At 62.0% G+C, this 13944-nt stretch overlaps 1 protein-coding gene across 1 annotated transcript; it reads left to right on the top strand.

Moving 5' to 3' along the window:
• Positions 1-2113: 2113 nt before the first annotated feature.
• On the top strand, positions 2114-13886 carry BESB_010030 (uncharacterized protein; the record flags this gene model as incomplete). The annotated part of the gene is made up of 9 exons (XM_029359757.1): positions 2114-3616; positions 4224-4848; positions 5368-5699; positions 6036-6805; positions 7248-7860; positions 8136-9015; positions 9381-9769; positions 10277-10388; positions 10816-13886. The coding sequence occupies 9 exons, from the start codon at positions 2114-2116 to the stop codon at positions 13884-13886; spliced, it is 8295 nt and encodes a 2764-aa protein (XP_029222670.1).
• Between the last annotated feature and the right edge of the window lie 58 nt (positions 13887-13944).

The following is a 13944-nucleotide window of genomic DNA, read 5'->3' as shown; positions in this document are numbered from 1 at the left end:
CAGTGTCGGTAGCCAAAGGACTGAACAGACGAAATCTGATCCTTCGCGGCGCGCCTATGTCACTTCTTTCGATTGAGTGCGCATGCACACACTGCACAAAAAAAACATTCAGGAGAATTACGGGAGCGAATTCACCCACCAGAGATGAATTCTGGCGACCTTCGGAGTTTTAGGTGCTTCCTGGCACAGGCGATTGCGGACGAAACAAATCAAAAAGCTCGAAAAGTACCCACCAGGAAGGGAATTTTCCCCCGTTCCGCTTGCATGCTGCGCCGGTACCTCCTGGCAGCCTCCGTGTCTGTCGGCTGAGCTTAACAGATCTGCCAACCATTTGAATGCGCACCTTCGCCTCCTTTTTCAGAAGAAAAACATCAAGACATACGAACGTGGGGGGAATCGGAAGCCCTTGGAGCAAATCAACTCGCGTAAGAGTGCTTTGACAGACAAGGACTGAATATGTTCGGGTGCCCACCAGGGAACTCTTTTCGCATGCCGCCGGTTGGCAAGACCCGCCCGAAAAGGAGGGCGCGAGGGAACACGGCAGCCACGTGAGGCTTTCCTTGTTTCGCCAACGTAGTTGTCCGCGTCCTCTGGAAGGACGCTTGTGTTTTGCTCTCGAAACTACTTTCCTGACATTTCGTGGGAACCTCGCACTGAACCTGCGACTCACCGGAGAAGGGACTAGGTGTAAGCACACCCGAACGTGTCTGGGTGCGCGGCGCCCTCCAGCTTACCTTTTTGGGTTTTTTCATTGTGTTGAGGCGAGCGTTAGCCGTAAAGCTCGACAGCTTGCCGTGCCTTACACCTCTTTCCTTGTCCGAGACTAAGACGTTTTACGCTTTCCTCAGAGAGACTGGGAGGACGTTCCGTTTCTTCCGCGGTTCCTCGAGTTCGCCTTCACTTTTCGATACAGGCGAACTACCATTGCGTGCACACCAAGCCGCTTTCGAGAAAGAGCGCAGGCGCCGCCTCGTTTCGTTCTCTCCTTCCCATTGTTGTAGGCAGGGAAACGCTTTGGGACTTTCAGCTTGCATGCGAATACTGTACAGAGTTTTTTTTGCGGTCCTCCCCATTTCCCCTTCCTTCAAAAACGGCGCAACTGACAAGCCAGCCGACTCAGACTCGCTGCCACGGCCGCAAAACCGGCATAGCCTTCGAATTTTCCACTTTCTGTCCTTCCGATAAGCGACGTGTTGTTGCCTCCATTCGTCAAAAGGGCAAAACCGGCACTGGCTTTCACTCGTCGTTTGGCGTTGATATGCGAGTGTAGGGAAAGCGGTCAATAAGCGCACCCTGCAGTCACATCTGGCTACTTCGCTTGTAAGAATTGTATTGTCAATCCGTCATTCTTTGAGAAGTCACAGGCCTGCAGAGGCATAAACATCTAAAATCCTACGTACTCGCTCACCTCCGCTGACGAAAGGTATCCTTGGACTGCAGTCCTTGTTGCCTCTCCCCCCTTGTAACTTACTCGCCATCCGCTGTTCACCCCAGAGGGAAGACCGAACTGAGCACCTGCGTTGGACCGCGGCGCCCTCATACGACTACTCGTCTTCTCTGCTAAGCATGCACTAGAGGGCGGCGGCGTGACGAAACAGCGAAGCCAGGGAGAGATTGGTGTTTTTAGGCGCCTCGCTTCGTGCTGCTGTTTCGGAGAGGCGGGCACGCTGTTCACTTTTGCCAAGGCACCTTTCCTCTCAAAGCCTTCGTTCAGGTGCTCGCCATTGAGTGCTTTCCGGCTTCGAGTCTTGCTCGTTCCATATCGCCTCGGTTCCTCGTGTGCCTCTTCCCTGCTTTCGCTCCGCCTCCGTCCCGTCACTCTCGTCTCCTCGCTCTCTCTCTTCTGGAGCTCTGCTTTGCCTTCCTGCCGTTCCGCGTAGAGACGGGTGCGCGATTTCACTTGCTCCAGACACACTACCGCGGGCGTCTCTCTTTGGAGCGGCGCTGCTGAGCCACCAACGCCTCGGCCACGTGCACCTACTGGTCACGTATATATGCAGCCGCCTGCATGCGGCTCTTTTGGAGGGGAGCTGCGTGCACTTCCGAACGACTAGAGGTGGAGTTTGTACGGGCGGGGGTCCGTAGAAATGCGCCCTTGCGTCGAGCAGACAAGATGGTGTTAGCAGGTCGCAAGCGCCCGCCGGCGGGCGTCGCACGTGCTGCGGGCGGAGCCCCTGGCGAAATGAAAAGACGTCGCACAGGCAAACTGGAGGCAGAGCAGGAAGAAACCTCCGAGGAAGGGGAAACTTCTGAGGAAGAAACCCCCGAGGAAGCAGGGCAGGACGATATCCGGCAGGCGACGCGCGGGTCTCGGGCCGGGCTAGCGGCAAGGCGAGGGACCGCGAAGGGGGCAGCGAAGAGAGCCGACGCTCCTTCTCTGTCTACGCATCGAGGCGAGGAACGGAGAACGGCGGCGATGCGTCCTTCTACTGGGTTGAGCGCCGGGCACAGCAGACGGAGCGAGAGCTTTCCAAATGGTGTTTCCTCGAGCGCGAGAATGGAGAGACGCGCGGAGGGAGGGAAGCGAGACCTGGAGAACGCGACTCGCGAGGCAGACGAGGCGACAGAAGCGAGTCGCCGGGAGAGAGAGAGAGGCAGCGAAGGCAAAGGGACGCGGGATCGCGATGGCTTTCTCATTCCGCGACCGCTGCCTGGTTTGAAAAAGAAGCAGGGGGGCAGAACGGTAGAGCCCAGAAGGGCATGCGGAAACGAAAGAGTGGAGACAAAAGGTCGCGGCGAAGCCGAGGGGCGAGCGAAGACTGGAAAGGCGCGGGCGGTTTTCGAGGGCGAGGATGGGGAGGCTGAGGCAGGGACGGGACGGAAGGGTTTAGGAAGAGGGCGGAAGCGGTCGCCGTCGCCCGCTCCAAAAGCAGATGAAAGTGAAGACGAAGAGGAGGACGACGAAGAGGAAGAAGGTTCCTCTTCAACCAGCGAGGATGATTCAGACGATGAGGACTACGAAGATGAGGAGCAGCCGCGTCGGCTGAGAATGCAGAGACTCTCTCGGAAGCGAGACCTTGCACTCGTGCCAGGCTCGCCTGGATGTCCTGTTTTGTCCAGCGCCTCCTCGGACGCGAGCTCTTCACTTGGCGGACCCGAGCGTCTCTCGTCTCTCGCCGTTCTGCTTCCGTTGCCTCGATATGCCTCTACCTCGGGGCCGCCGGGTGCCGTGTGCGAAAGGCCCGGGCGTGGCCCCGGAGAGGGGCGACAGGCCTTGAAGGGTCGGAAGCGGAAGGGGGGAGAAGACGCGTCTGCGGCGCACGTCTCGGCACCGGCATCTCGCGGCGAGCGGAAGAGGCGCCGGCGAGAGAAGGCCGACGCGACTGTCGCGGCTCTCTCTGCTTCGCTGGACAGCTTGATCTCCGTGCAGGGCGTCATCTACTGCCCGTACAAGGTCGCAGAGGTGATCGCCGCGGAGGTGGCGCTCGCCGGCAGGGAGCAAGAAGAAACGAGCGAGCGAGGGCGGGGCGCCGCCGAGGGAGCACAACGCGCGCTCGAGACAGAGACGCACACGCGAGGCGACGAAGCCAGAGCAGAGCGAGAGCGACAGAGCGACGAAAAAGCGACGGCCCGCATCGCCGCTCTTGGCGCGGCCATCTTCAACATGCTCCTTGAGGTATAAGAAATACACATATCCAGGAAAGCGGTTCTCTTTTTCAAAGGCGCGAGACACAAAACAGCCTGTGACTTTAGAGATGACTATTTCAGCCCTGCTGTGTGCATGCGCCTGTAGCCCGTAGATTCATAGAGACATATTCACTTACAAGCGCCACATGCATTTCTGGACGTGCGCCTCTCAAGGTGTTTTTTCTCTCGTGACGGCGGGCGCTGCTCTGAGGGCCGCCTGTACCTACTCCAGCCGTTCTCGGATCTTGCGCGCGTCTCAGAGTGCCTCGACAGCCACGATTCGCGCGGGCTCGTCTCGCTCATGGGGCCTGTGCTGTGGACGCACGGCCACTCGACGTAGCGCTGAGTGCGTGTTTGTGTGTTTCTTCGAGTGTCTGTTTATCTTCCATTTGCTTAGCTGTCTTCGTTTCCTTCTCTTTCGTTCTGCCTCGCCCGCGTGCATTCCCGACCTGCCGCGCACGAAGCGCCTCCGTGCTCTGAACTCTTGAGGCTGGCCTCCGCTTCGCCTCCTCGCTTCCGCTTGGGTTGCGCGGTGCCTTGCGCGAGAAGCCTTGACTCGAGCTCGCGTGTTTGCGTTTTTTTTTCTCTCTCCTTAGGCGGGCGGACTCGCGTCGCCTCTTTTTCGGCCGCAGCACCTGGCGCCGCTCCTGTTGCAGGCGTACGCCCTGCGGCGGCGCGCCTCCGCGCCTCGCAGGCCCTCAGCCTCTCGCGCGGCGCTCGCGGCACTTCCGTCTGCCAGCGGCGCGTCGCACGCTGCGCCGCTTCCCGCGCCCTCTTCGGCGGGCGCGACGGCGGCACGCCGCATCCTGCAGAAGGGCGTCTGTCGCCTCTTTGCGCGGCTGATGGAAGAACAGGACGCCGCGGCCTCTCGCGCGAAGATGCAAGGTGAGGGAGCCCAGCGCACGCTGCCAGAGAGGCCCGGAGACGAGGCGATGGGCGGCGCCGCGGCGCGCGCCCTCACGCTGCCAGAGGATGCGCTCGCGGAGCGAAGCATCGCGGGCGGCGGCGAGCGCCAGCACTGCGCGCTGCTCGAGTCGCCGCGCCAGGCGTTTCGCGACTTCCGCGCGCTCCTCAAGCGCGTCTTCCTCCACGCGACGCTCTTGTGCGAGCGAGAAGGCGCTCTCCAGTCCCAGGGCGGGGCTTGGGGAGGCCTACTTGGGCTCCTCTCGGGGCTGGCTGGCAGTGGAGCGAGGCGCATGCGCGCCTCAGCGACTCTCGCGGGTGAGACACTCGGCGCACCTGCTGTGTACGCATGCGGCGTGCGCTGCGACGTAGGCGGCGTTTCTCTGGCTTGCGATTCTTCTTAGTCTGCCCTGTCTCGTCTCTGGGATTTTTTCCGGTTGCACAGACGTGAATCCATCGCGAATGCGGAGCCTCTCCCCTAGTTCCGCGCGATGATGCTTTCAGTGTGTCTCTTCAAAGCGCGCTTTCTCTTCGTTCTCGCGACCTCTCGTTGCGAACCTCATTTTTCTTCCGCGCTCGTTTTTCGACTTCCGCGCGCGCGTCGGGTGTCTGAGTCGGCGTTCTCCACAGTTGCCGCGTTCCCACTCGTGTTCTCTGCCTTCGCGTTGTCGTGTTGTCCTGCATTCACACGCCCTCGCGCGAAGCCTTCTCTGGCTTCGCTCCCGCGCTTTGTTCCATTCCGTCTTCCTTCACGAGGCTTTCTATTCTCTGCACTCTACGGGTGTTCCAAGCGCCTAGTGGTGAGTGGTTCTGTCCTCCTTGGCGTGTTTTCCGCAGTTCTCGGCGTCGCAGAAGGCCTCGCCGTCTCAGTCGGGCCGCTGCACGCGGAGGAGACCCAGTTTCGCCAGCAGCTGCAGCAGCTGCAGGGCGCGAACGCCGGCCCCCCTCGCCCCCCTCCGCCGTCGTCTGCTCACGCGGGCGACGCGGCGCCTGCTCCGCCTTCGACGTGGGGAACCAGAGTTGCAGAGGACGTTCGCGCGCGACTTGAACTCGCTGAGAGCAAGGCGCGAGTGTGTGCGCAGCTGCTAGACGTCTTGGCGGCCGAGTCGCTCGCGTTTCGCGTGCGGGACGTATGTCCGCTCATTCGCTCCGAGACGCTCGACGCACTGGTAAGATGCGCAGGAGGGAACGGCCAACCCTTAGCCCTTAAACGCAGCGACCCCGCAGCCGCCTCGTCTCGCCGCGGCGGCGCTTGGGGTGTCTGTGAGGAGTCGAGTGGCTCCACGCGTACTTTGTTCGGGAGTTGTCCTCGTTGGTTTCCTCTTTTGCGCTTGAGGCACGTCGAGCGTCTCGCCGCGATCCTCGCCTTCAGCCCTTCGAGGGGCGTCGCGCCCCCTGGGTCTACAGAAGGGCTGCCCGCGAGCTCGCTTCGTTTCTCCTTCGCGTAGACCCTGTCTCTGTGCATGTCACTACTAGTCTCTCCGCTGCTGTCCTCCCTTCCTCAGGCGCACGATCTCCTTCCGAGGCGCCCGATTCTCTTTCTGGGCTCGCCTTCGTTCGCGGCGGCGGTTCTCTCGTCGCTCTCTTCGCTGGCGTCGGTCTCGCCACCCTACAAGCCCTCAGGCTTCCTCCAGAAGACGCTGCGAGCCGCGCTGCGGTTCTTCGCCTTTGCAGTTGCGCTGCTGTGTGACCGCCAGCCGGCGACGATGGCTGCCGCGGAGGAGCGCGACGCGCGCGCGGCGGAGGCGGATGAGGACGATCGGCTGCGCGACGAAGTGACTGCCAAGGCCAGAAACGTGACGCGGACGTTTGTCAAGGCGGCCAAGTCGCTCGTGCTGCTTCTCGCCTGCCAGCCGGACGAGGAGACTGCCCTCGTGGCGCTCGACGCGCTCCTGCCGGCCGTCGAGGCCTCGGTCGCCGCGCGCGAGGCTGAAGAGGGCGGAGGTCGGGGGGGAGACGCCGCGGCGCGAGGGCCGCCTGGCGAACAGAGAGGACGAAAAACCGCGCGGGCAGCGAGAAGCGAGAGAGCGGAGCGCCCCGACGTAACTGAAATTCTTCGTGAGACGCCGAGCGTGGAGACCGCGGAGAGCGAGGAAGACCAGTGCGCGTGGAGCATCAGCGAGGAGGACGCAGAGGCCTTGCTTCGAGCCTTCTGGGCGACGAAGGGCATGCGCGTCGCGGCGGCCTACGCCCTTCTCCTTGAGAAGCTCTTCTTGCGCGGGCGCCTCGCCGCGGCGGCTGAGCGCGAGTGCGGAGCTCGCCCACTCCAGAACGCGTGAGCCAACACAAAGGGAGACGAGAAAGAGAACCGGGGGTCCGGGGAGCCTCAGGAGGCTCCACACGCGTGTGAAGCGCACAGGACGGAGCGCGCCTTCGAGCGGCAAGCCGCGAGAAGCAAGGTGCGAGCAGCCGCAGCGGCTGCGCGGAAACAGCCAACGAGCAGACCAGAGAAAGGAAAATTCGAAGAGCGGTTGCGCCGGCGGCCCGTAGCGGGGCCTTCTCATCCCAGGCGATTCGTCACTCGGCGCATCTGCTTCGCGACGGCGTCACAGCTTGGCTTGCGCACGCGACGTCTAGAAAAATCTCGGTGTGCGTCGCGCGAGGCCGCGGAGACATCAGAGTGTTTCAGCCTGAGCCACGAGCCAATGAGTCGTCTTGGGGCGCTGAGCTGCGTTAACCGCTGTCTGTGCACGTCTGTGAGGACCTGTTGTCTGCAGCTTCGTCTCTGCGTCTGGGGAGCGCGAGATTCGACTCCTCCTCGCGTTCTGCCTGTCGTACCTTCCTCGTGAAAATCTCTCGGCTGCAAGCCCGGCACAGCTGCTGCACTCGTGCGCGGGGCGTGTCGTTGAAGGTTTCTGGCCGCTAAGCGCGGGTCTTCGGCGCCCGAAGCTCATGCTGGAGCTCCTCACGCGCGGCGAGGCGGAGGGCGATCCGCGCGCGGGCCTGAGCGACGAGGAGAGAAAGATTCTGCTTCACTTCTGCGAGCGAAGCTTTGCTGTGTTGCAGCTGCGGCAGCGAGGCATCCCCGCGAAGCACACGGACCTCGGGGCAGAGCCCAAGCGCGAGGACCGCCACGGCATCGGCGAGCCGCGCGCACACTGGGGGTGCTCGGCCGCGGCGACGCTCGCAGAAGGCCGCACCGAGAAATCCAAGCCCTTCGCCAGCCGGCGGAAGAGACGAGCGAGCGCCGGGGGCGTCGACTTGCGCGAGCTGGACGCCCAAGACGAGGTGGACGAAGAGAGAGAAGAACGAGAAGAAGAGAGACAGTGCCTCGTCGAGGGAACCGAAGCGATCTTCGCGCACCTGCCCATGCTGGTGCGGATCCACCAGGTGAGAAAAAACCTGTGCTTCGAGAAAAAGGAAAAAACTACAAAAAATCGAGAAAACAACCATCACTTCATTCTCACTCGCGTCGTGATTGCGTTCTCCTCAGGAAGTACCTTCTCTTTTTCGCATCTGCGGCGTCTCTGCGCCTCTTTCTTGTGTCTTGGGTTCTCTTCATCATGCCACTTGTGTCGTGGTTCGGTTTCTCAGCGCGGCGTCGCGTCTCTCTCACCCGCGCCGGCCGACCAGAATGTGCCTCTCTGGTTTTTGCCCCTTCGCAGGCGGATCGCGACGAGCTGTATCTCCTACTCTCGAGCGTGTACTGGGCGTCGTTTCCTCCGCCGTGCTTGCCATTCCATTTGTCTCAGCGGTCGCTGTCGCTCTCTGGATCTTCGGTAACACTCTCTCTTCTGTCGTCGTCCTTCTTCTCGCCTCTCTCGCTGGACTGCCTATCGCCCGCGCTACTCTGCGCGCGGACCTCGTCGTTCTTCTCTGCTTCTTCGCTGCTGGCGTGTCTCTCTTCGTTGGCGCTCTCCTCGTCTTCGCCACTCGCGACACGCACAGTCTTCAGCTGTCTGTCGAACCTCGGGTTTCTGCTTTCTCCGCTTGGTCGGCGCGAGTTTGTTGCCTCGCTCTCTGAGTTGCACGACCTGCTTCTCGCGCGGACTGTCGACGACGTGGAGGCGCTCCAGGCTCTGCTCTTCAGACAGCCGGCGGCGAAGGCGCGCGGAGGAAACGCAGAGGCCCGCGAGGAGACGGGACAAGCCGACGGGGCGGGCTCGGCGTTGCCGCTGGACTCGCAGCGAGAAGACGCGCACGCGCCGCCGGTCTTTGACTTGCGGCGAATCAAGAAATCGCGTAAATTGCGTGACGCGACTCAGCGCCGACAGGGGGCACTCGAGGCGAACCTGCTGCGAGTCGCGTCCTTCTACTCGACATGTCTCTCCTTCCTTGTGGAGAAGCGCGAGGGAGAGAAGACCGACGAAGGCGCGGAAGGCGCGCGCCCGGACGAACGGCTCTTCAGTGCCTTCAACTTCGTCTCGCTCACCTCGGCCACCGAGGCCGCCGTCGCCGTCCTCCACCTGCGCGTCGTCGCCGCGAGTGTCGGCGACGGAGAGGATTCAGGCGACGAAGAAGGCGCCGAGGTGCCTGAAGTCCCGAGTAAGAGCGACAGAGGACAAACTGACGAGCACCGCAGAGAGCGAGCGAGAGAGGGAGAGAGGCGATATGGAGCGTAAACAGTTTTTTATTGCAAAAAGAGATTTCGCGACACTCAGCTACGGAACGCGCATACATAACGATATGCTCCCGTTGGCAGATGGGCGTAATGCACACATGCGAGTTCGTATGCCTATACATGCGTACGTGTGTTGTCGCGTCTGCTGTGCCTATGCGTTTAATATGCGTTGAATGTCTCCTACCGAGCGAGGCTCTCGCTTTGGGGGTTTGTACTCCTCTGTTGCGCCAGCTGCCCTCACGTGCGTCTTCTCAGTGCGCTCTCCCGCGTGTTTTTCTTTCTGTTGCAGCCGCACGGCTGGTGCTGCATGCGTCCGACGTGCTCTTGGCGGTGTACGCGCACCTTTCGTACCGGAGTTTCTTTCTTCTTGGGTGTTTAACCTCGGCGTTGCGGCGGGTCGCGAGGCTGCAGACCCTCGCTGCCCAGCCTCGCGAGCGCGGCCGCGAGAAACCTGCTGAGTCAAGCGCCTTTCACGGCTTGTGGGATGCCGATGCGAACTCGACAGAGGCGAGTGGAGGCGCGTCTTCAAGCGGCAGGCGGACGGAAAGACACTCGCTCGACGGCGACGATGGGGGGGGAGGAAATACTGGCGATGCAAGTCGGAAGGCCACGGAGGAAGACGTGGAGAGAGCCCGCAAAGAGGTTCTTGAGCTTTCCAGGCAGCTGCAGCAGACACTCGTATGTCACGCAGGGAAATCACGAAGCCCTCAGCAGGGGCTGCGCACGGGCGTCCTATGCTGTGTGGGAAGTCCGGAAGCTCGGACGGTCCTTGCGATCATCCCCACCCTGTCTCGGTTTTTCCGTCAACGCGGTTGCGCCCTTACGGGCTGCTGCTTGGTTTGCGGCGAGGTGGTCTAAACGGCGCTGCGTCCAGTTCCGAGTTCCTCGCACCGCTGTCGCCTCTTCTTTTTTTTCCTCTGTTTCCTCATTTTTTCCTTATTCCCTCTTTTTTTGCCATGTTGGACGCGGTCAAGCCGTTCCCTCGGGCTCTCGCTCTCCCCAGTTCTTGTTGTCCATTATTCCTCGTTTTTCACTTCTCTCCCCTGGCCTGTTGCGCACATGTCCGCTGCGTTGTCTCGATGGTGTCGGGGTAGATCCGTCATTTTCTCTAAGCCGGCTCTCTCTTCTGCGGGACTTTCTCCACGGTTAGTTCCCTCCAGCGCTGTGGCTTTTCTCCGACTGCAGGCCGAGGCTGCTGCCTGCCGCAACCGCTCAACGGTGCTCCTCGTCGCCCTTCTGGAGACTGAGACTCGACCCCTGGTGCTTTTCAACTCTCTCTTTTCTCTCCTCTCTTTCGGTAGGCGACAGGCAGGTTCTTTCTCAACCGTAGCAGTGTGGAGCGAAAGACTCGCCACTCTCCTGTCCGTTTCGTTTTTACCTTTTGTTTTCGGCACGGCGCGAAATGAATCGAGTACTGGGATTCAAGAGCGCGTGGACAACCCTACTTCACCTCGCGGAAACGATATGACGATGACAGATCTCCTGCTATATACGCTAGAGTTATATATACAAAAATATATGTAAATAAATATATATACAATATATACCTACACAGATGCATGCTAGTATGCTTACAAGGGTGGATCGATATTTATAGCTGGCTTTGAGTCGGATGCGGGTTTGCGTGGTCCCTCCTTGCACGTCTCCTTTTTCTTGGTTGACGGCCGTCCATCGCCGGGCTTTCGGCGTTTTTCTGTGTGCGGCTGCGTGCGGTGGTCGCGCAGAGCAAATGGAGAGTTCGATCCTCGCCGCGCGACGCGCCTGCTGCCGTGCGCTTGCGTCGCTCTCCTCCGCTCTGCTCAAGCCTGGTGCTTCCTCTTCTTCTGCGTGGTCTGCGGAAGTTCTGCTCCCTGCGCTCCAGGCCTACGAGTACATTCCTTCAGACGTCGAGTCGGTGGCTGCGACGTTCCACTTTTTTTTGGATCTCTTGCTAGCCTCGCCGGTCGCGGCAGACCCCGTTTCTCTGCTCTCGCCAGAGACGCGCGCGATCGCGCGGCGTCTCGGGGGCACCGCAGAAAAACGCTCTTCGCCCGCATCGGCCTCGCTCTTCGCTTCCTTCGCGCGCCTCACGGAGGCAAGCGCGCCGTTCTCGGCGGCCCTCTCGCCGTCGCCCTTCGGCACGGCGCTCCCGGCGGGGGCACCGTGCGTTCTTCTCCTCGCCATGAGCCGCTATGACGCCTCCGCTCTCTCGTACCTCGACTCCCTCGTCCTTGCTCCTTCTTCTCCCTCCTCTGCCTCCTCCTTGTCGTCCGCTTCTGTCGCGGTCTGCGCGGCGTCTCCTCCTCGCCACGCGTGGCCTGCGCAGGGCGCCGCCGCCGGCCTGGACGGCGGCGAGTCCAGCCAGGAGGGCGACGCCTCGCGCGCGGCTGCGGACTTCGCGCTGAGTGTGAAGGAGTCGCTGGCGCTCGGCTGCTGCCGGCTGGTTCGGCAGAGTTGCATGAGCGAGCTGCGCTGGCTGCTGGGAGGCCTCGGCGCGGGCCTGCTGTCCCTGCTGGACCACCCGTCTGCGGCTGTGGGGCTCGAGGCCCGCGCGTTTCTCCAGGCGCTGAAGCGGGAGAATTTTCGGCTCCTTCTGCAGGCGCTGCTGCAGACGGCCCAGGACCTCTTCGAGACGCGGCTCGTCACTCCGCTCGCGCTCGTGCTGCTTCAGAGAGGAGACACCAGCGGGCGCCTGCGAGACGAGGACGTCGAGCCGCGCTTCCTGCATCTCTTCCAGTGGACGCAGGCCGTCGCGCAGCGGCTGGGCGTGGGTGCGCTGAGTGGCTCCCAGCAGACCGAGATGATGAACTTCTGGAAGGCGGCGATTCGCCACAACCGCATGCTCGCGGAGGAGGCTGCGACGCACGCGGAGAGCGAGAAGGTCACGCCGCAAGACGGCCGAATTGCGAGCCTGAACGGCGACGCGGAAGACGAAGAGAAGGCCTTCGCGCGCGCACGCCGGCACGTCCTCTGGCAGCTCCAGGAGGGCGGCACGCGAGGCGAGGCGGGCACTCCAGCCTTCCCGCGCCTCCAGTTCCTCGACGTTCTCCATCCTCTCATTCAGAAGGGCTTTCTGCCGCACTACCTGCTCAATCAGCTCGCAGGACTGACCCGCGAGCTGATGCGGCGGAAGGAAGAAGACAGCACGAGAGCGCGAGAGAGCGCGGACGACGAAGATCGCAGGAGGCGGTGGGAAGACCGGGAGAGGCGACTCGCGAGCTGGGATACGTGCGGCGAAAAGCGGCTTTTCGAGGCCGCGAGAAAGAAGGAGGGCTGGCTTTCGCTTCTGCAGAACATGCGCGAGGAACGGCGGAGGCGCCTGGAAGCCGCTGCGGAACGTAGAAAGGAAGCAGCGAACGAACGAGACAGACGGCACGCAGAAGAACGCGAAGAAAAGCGCCGGAGCGCAGAGGAGCGACTGGAGCGTGCCGCGCGCGGGCGCGAGGAGGAGACCAAGAGAAGCGATCGCGAAAAGCGAGCACGAGGGGAGGAAATGGTGGTGGTGAATGAAGCACGGCGAAGTGCCGAGGCAGAGACGAGCGAAAAGCGAGAGAGAGAGAGGGAGAGGCGGGGCGCAGAGGCACGTCTGGACGAGGAACGAAGAGAAGCTGAAGCGACGAGAAAGCGACGACGCGACGAGGACCAGCAGCGCCCACACAGAAACGAGGAGGAGAAGATGGAGTCGAAGAAGCGAAGGGAGCCGACGACCACCGCCGAGCGACTCCCCTCGCGAAGCAAGGGCGGCGCCGGAGCGGCGGCGACGTCGAGCCGGCAGGGCGACAAAACAGGCGACAAGAACGCGGAGGCCAAGCCGAAAGAAGGCACAAGGGAGGTGCGAAGTCGCACGCCAAGCGGGAGCGAAGAGGAGGAGACCGACCGAACGGAGATCTCTGCAACTTCGGCATCCGAGTCTGAGGACGAAGAATGGGAGGAAGAGGATGACTCCCAGGCGGCGCCAAAGCGACGCCGACGCGCAGGCGCGAAGGCCGCGCCTTCCGAGTCCGACAGCAGAATTGAAGAGAGAGAAGAAGAGACAGAAGAGGGCAAAGAAGAAGAGAGCGAAGAAGAAGAGGAGAGCGACGAAGACGAAGGGAGACGCAGACGGCGCACGGAGAAGCGGCGAAGGAGGAGGTCCGAGGCCGCGAGAGCAGAGAGGGAGGCCCGCGACAGGCCCCCGGCGAAGCGCAATGCGGCGGACAAGGGACACACAAGACCGCCTCGGTCGCTCGACGCGAGAGAAAACGCCGCGGCGGCTGCGGCTGCTGAGAGGCGCAGGGAGGCGACAGTTTCAGCAGGCGCGCGAGAGAAGGCGCAGAGCGGCGGCGGAGACGAAGACTTGTGGCGCTTCGCCGTATCGCCTGCGCCTCCGTCGCGGACGGCGAGACGAGATGAAAGAGAGCGAGAAGACGAGTTGAGACATGGCCTGAAGAAAGCCCGCGAGCGGAGAAGAGGAGGCTCCGCGCCACCTTCTTCACGCGCGTCCGAGGAAGAACACGAAGACTGGAATGGCAGCGAATTCGACGTATGGGAGGAGGACGGCGAAGCGATCCTCGATGCAATGGAACGCGTCTGCTCGCTGAACACAGACCACACGCGCGATGCGAGGGAGAAACGGCGGCCCGTGCGCAGACCGCAAGCGCCTTCGCGAACGGGTGCGTTCCCGGGGGACAGCGACCAAGACGACACCGAGCCTAACACGCAGAGAGACAGAAAACCGACGAAAGCCAAGCAAAAACACACACGCGAAGAGAAGCAAGCGACGTGGGAGACTGCCAGCCAAGCGACCTCGTTTGCTGAGGACTTGCTCGAGTTTTGAGTCCGCAGGACGGCCCTGCAGTCTGGAATATACTTACGCGTTGCGTTCAATGATACAC

The sequence above is a fragment of the Besnoitia besnoiti genome, chromosome I (assembly GCF_002563875.1).
Source record: "Besnoitia besnoiti strain Bb-Ger1 chromosome I, whole genome shotgun sequence".
NCBI lineage: Eukaryota > Apicomplexa > Conoidasida > Eucoccidiorida > Sarcocystidae > Besnoitia > Besnoitia besnoiti.
The sequence above is the reverse complement of the archived record's forward strand: the minus strand, read 5'-3'. Positions and strand labels throughout refer to the sequence as shown.